This window comes from Galeopterus variegatus, unplaced genomic scaffold (genome assembly GCF_000696425.1).
Source record: "Galeopterus variegatus unplaced genomic scaffold, G_variegatus-3.0.2 Scaffold1111, whole genome shotgun sequence".
Classification (NCBI taxonomy): domain Eukaryota; kingdom Metazoa; phylum Chordata; class Mammalia; order Dermoptera; family Cynocephalidae; genus Galeopterus; species Galeopterus variegatus.
The window spans coordinates 18350-23035 of record NW_007727222.1 but is presented as its reverse complement, the minus strand read 5'-3'; the positions used below and the strand labels follow the sequence as shown (position 1 = coordinate 23035).

At 49.1% G+C, this 4686-nt stretch overlaps 1 protein-coding gene across 1 annotated transcript in view; it reads left to right on the top strand.

Annotated features, from left to right (window-relative positions):
- LOC103592210 (keratin, type II cytoskeletal 2 oral-like) overlaps window positions 1–2070 on the top strand; it is a 33379-nt gene extending 31309 nt beyond the window's left edge. Inside the window, exons 9-11 of the mRNA XM_008574820.1 lie at window positions 957–962; window positions 1400–1538; window positions 1767–2070. Coding sequence (XP_008573042.1) covers window positions 957–962; window positions 1400–1538; window positions 1767–2070 — 449 coding nt within the window. The remainder of the gene's footprint in view (window positions 1–956; window positions 963–1399; window positions 1539–1766) is intronic.
- Window positions 2071–4686: the final 2616 nt, after the last annotated feature.

The following is a 4686-nucleotide window of genomic DNA, read 5'->3' as shown; positions in this document are numbered from 1 at the left end:
GAGTCCGCATGGGGAGGTGGGTGACACATACACATTTTTGAAAAATAGCACAACATCAAGTAGCAGATAAAGGCCTAGAAAGTGCATATCAAATACTAAGGGAGTGTCAAGGATTGAGATATCTTTCTGCTGACCCTCTGCCCCACGCATCCTGTGTTCAGAGCTTCTGTCCTCAGGCAGCTCCCAATCTGAAGGAAGAAGCAGAACCCATGTATGAGAGGAAAAATACTTCTTATGAGTCTCTGTGGAAGAGAGTGAGAGTGAGGATGATGTTAAGTGTATTGAGAGTCATGGGATGAGGAGGGAGTGGTTAACACCAGTGGGCACATGATGGCAAGGTGTGCAGACACACTCCGTGACTGGTCAGATATGTGAACATGCTGCTCCATGAAGTACAGCGCACAGGAAGATGGGCAGTGTGAGTGGGCTCTTTTCAAATTCATCACGTGTTGAGACTCTCTCATATTTTCTCCATCTTGAACAACCATCACCACTACTACCACCACCCCAGGAGGGCTCACTGGGGAAGCCTTCCTGGAAGAGGAGGTGGAAATAAAAAAGCCAGGCTTGGTAGAGAAGGGGAAGGGCATGCTAAAGTGGGAAGATGTTCTCAGCAGGGGATGAGGGGTGCAGACGGTCTAATCGGGCAGGGGTTGCCTGGAGCAGATATTCTTTAGGGCAAGGGAAAAGAAGGTAAGAATATGGAGAGATGAAGCGTGGGTGGGGAAAGTCTTAGAAGTCTCAGCTCCTGAAGCAGCCTCCTTTTTCCGGGGAGATATGGTCATGGAAACAGACTTGGAATAGCTTTTGCTCTCCCAGGAGCTTGACCTCTAGTAGGGCAAATGGGAGAGTGTGGCTCCCAAGATAATGAACCCTCAGCTCTTTGGCTATTGACACATTGCAGGAATAATTCACATCTCCTTCTCTTCCTTTTTAGGATGTCTGGAGAGTGTCAGAGTGCTGTGTGCATTTGTAAGTAGCCCATTCAGAAACCTTCTCACTGGGTTGTAAATAGCGAAACTAGAAACATCCTCACTGACTGACCTTCAGGCAAGAGGGCCTGAGCCATCCAACGAGGCCAGGCCACCTGACAGCATCTAGGGTCTCAGGCCATGGCCACACACTCTGCCCCTAGTGTAAGCTGGCAACCTCTCAGGCCAAAGCCAAAACACTTGTGGTCTTGGTGAGTGCCCTAGGTTGCAGAACCAGAAATTTCTGCTGACACTTCTGGTTCCTGTTCTTGGGAAGGGGCACCAGGGGTCCAGGCTCACTCTCACTGTTTGCAAACTAAGGCCTTAGAGAAGGTGAGCCTCCTTCTCTATGTCACACAGCAGAGCAGGCTAGGGACGTGATACAGACCTGTGTCTTTCTTCTGAATTGAGTGCCTGTTCTCCTGTAGCGGTTGTCAGCAATGTCACCAGCACAAGCAGCAGCTCCAGTGGTGGCCGTGGAGACTTCAGAGGGGTCAGTGGCAGCAGCACCAGTGGCTACAGAGCTGGCAGCGGCAGCAGCAGCAGAGGCAGCAGTGGCTACTCAGGGTTCAGCAGTGGCGGCAGCAGCAGGGGCTACCAGAGTGGCAGCAATGGGGGCAGGGGTGGCAGTGGAGACTACCAGAGTGGCAGCAGTGGGGGCAGGGGCAGCAGTGGGGACTACCAGAGCGGCAGCAGTGGGGGCAGGAGCAGCAGCGGGGGCTACCAGAGTGGCAGCAGGGGGGGCAGGGGCAGCAGTGGGGACTACCAGAGCGGCAGCAGTGGGGGCTACCAGAGTGGCAGCAGGGGGGGCAGGGGCAGCAGTGGGGACTACCAGAGCGGCAGCAGTGGGGGCTACCAGAGTGGCAGCAGGGGGGGCAGGGGCAGCAGTGGGGACTACCAGAGCGGCAGCAGTGGGGGCTACCAGAGTGGCAACAGGCTTGGCAGTGGAGGCAGCAGCCCTGTGAGCCAGAGTGGACTAGGCTCCAGCTCTGGCGGCATCCAGACCTCTGGAGGAAGTAGCTATAAGTCTGGCAGTGGAGGCAGCACCAGTGTCCGCTTCTCCCAGACCACCAGCTCCAGCCAGCACTGCTCCAAGTGATCCTCCTGGCTGAATCTCCATGCCTACCTGCTTCTCTTGCAGTCTGTAAAGCACTTCCCACTCTGCTTGGCATCAACAGTTGCATATGGCTCAACTGCTTTTCCCCAAGTTCCCTGGAGAAGGGGCTGAACTCTTGGATCCTCCAATGCCATGTCCTCTCCTAGGCCAGAGAGGTGCAGCTACTAGTTTGGGATGATGGTGCCCCTGGAAGAGCCCCTGCGATAGCCCCTGACTTAGGACAGTGACACCTAGTCCCACCTTCCAGTGGGAAGCCAGTCCGGGCCTTGCCCTCTCTCACTAGGAGTTGAAGCCAGTGCGTCTCAGTACTGCCTGAGGAAGGCAGTGCAATGGGGTCAGTGCTGGAGGGTGGAAGGACAAGAAATCCAGGCTGTCAGTTCCCAGGGATCCCTCCCCATATCTGGGCATCATATTCTAACTCACCTCTGTCTCCTTAATTCCTTGAGCTGTAGATCCTCTGGTAATGAGCATGTCACTTTCTTTTCTCAATAAATTGCATTCTATTTCAAATTCTGATGTTTGGATTTCATTCAAAGAGTCACAGAATAAACCAAGGTTCAAGAGTGGAGGGAAATCAGGTGTGGGGTTGATCTTCCAGAAGTTCAGTAGTGGGTATAAAGGACACTGAATAGTCTTGGCTTCTTCTTTATCCTTTTGGTTAGGTTCTTGTGACAGATCTGCCCAAGAGTATTTATTTTGTTTAAATGGAGACTTTCCCTACTCCTAAGGAAGTCATCCCATGCATCCTCCAGCCTCTGAGCAGGTCTTTGTGATCCAGTCTTGGAAAAAGAGGGTTGTGCACTTCATCAAGGGAACACGTTCCACTGGAACTTCAGATCTTTTGCTCCACGCTACCCTAGCCAGAAACGCAGAAAATTCTTTCTGCAAACACAGCTCCTGGGGTCGGAAAGGGGTCAATACATAACACCCCCTTTTCCATGCCCAGGTTCTGAGACAATTAAAAAATAAGACAAAAGAATTGCTACCCTAGCCAGAAACGCAGAAAATTCTTTCTGCAAACACAGCTCCTGGGGTCGGAAAGGGGTCAGTACATAACACCCCCTTTTCCATGCCCAGGTTCTGAGACAATTAAAAAATAAGACAAAAGAATAAGCAGATGCAGTGCCAATATTACCTTTATTACCAATATGGTTTATACCTCGGGTGGAATGGGTTTGCTATTACAGGACCTCAGGATGAAGCCAGGCTTTCCATCTGGGCAGAGACAACATAAGGCTACTGCAGCCTTCCCTATGGGGTCAGACCCCTCATGGAAGACAGAGAACATAGGAGAGCAGAATACAAGCTTGCTGTGGACAGCCAAATCCTAAGAGACGGAGGGGCATTGCTCTGCTTGGCCTAACTTAATGGGAAGAGGTCGATTGTCCTGGCTCAACCCAGCTGCTCATTAGACTGTTGTCTATGTTGTTTCTAGACTGTTTCCATGTTGTTGACACAGGAACATGTATGCTGAGGAAAGGCATCTTCTAGGTGGAATGCTTTACATGATCTTGTCCTAGAGGAGTCTCGCTCTCAGAAGCATCTAAGAAAGATGTCTTTTGGCAGGAACACTAGGGTAACTGAATACAAAAATGTATTTTAGGAAAATTAGAGGTCTGTGGAGGGTCAGGTAATTATCTTTTTGATTCATCAATACTTAACATTAGTGAAGAGCTGCGGAACAGAGTCAATCTTTCCAAGACATAGCCTTCTGTCATTACGAGCAGAAGCCTGTTCAAGCCTATTAGGCCCATGATGTCCAGAAGGCTCCCATCACCTGAAGGTGGGAGATAGCGCTGCAGATTGTTCTGGGTAACCGGTGTCGAAGACGTGTTGCACAATGAAGTCACCACTAAAGCACTGCTTAAATCCAGTCCTGGGCCTTCTTTTTCTGCTCTGTAGTCCAGAAACATCTCTTTAAATGCCAGAAAGTCCATAAACGTGAGCAGCATGTGGAATACGTCACCAGCCACTTCATCTTTATGATGCTTTAACGTTGCTGTGAAGCCGCCATGTCGAATTGGGGAATCTGCTCCAGCAGCTGTTCTTCAATGTATTTTTCCACCAAAGAAAGGTATTAATTGAAAATAGGTGTGTAGGTGAGTTTATTCTCTTCCGTGTCTTCAAACTCCTGGTAGTATTTGTCCATGAAATTTCTCTGCAGTACCTCACACTCGGTATCCACGAAAATGTCCTCTGTAGATCCAACCACAGCATCAAATTCGGCTGGATTTTTAAAAATTTGTTGAGACTTGTTTTGTGGTCTAACATATGGTCTATTCTAGAGAATGTTCCATGTGCTGCTGAGAAGAACATATATTCTGCAGCTGTTGAATGAAATGTTATATATATGTCTGTTAGGTCCAAAGGGCCTAGAGTAGAGATTAATTCTTATGTTTCCTGATTAATATTCTGTCTGGATGATCATCCTTGGCTGAAAGTGGTGTGTTAAAGTCCCTAACTATTATTGTGTTGTGGAGTCTGTTTTTCCCATTAGGTCTAATAGTAATTGCTTTATATAACTGGGTGCTCCAGAGTTGGGTGCATATATATTTAGAATTGTTATGTCCTCTTGTTGAACTGATCCCTTTATCATTA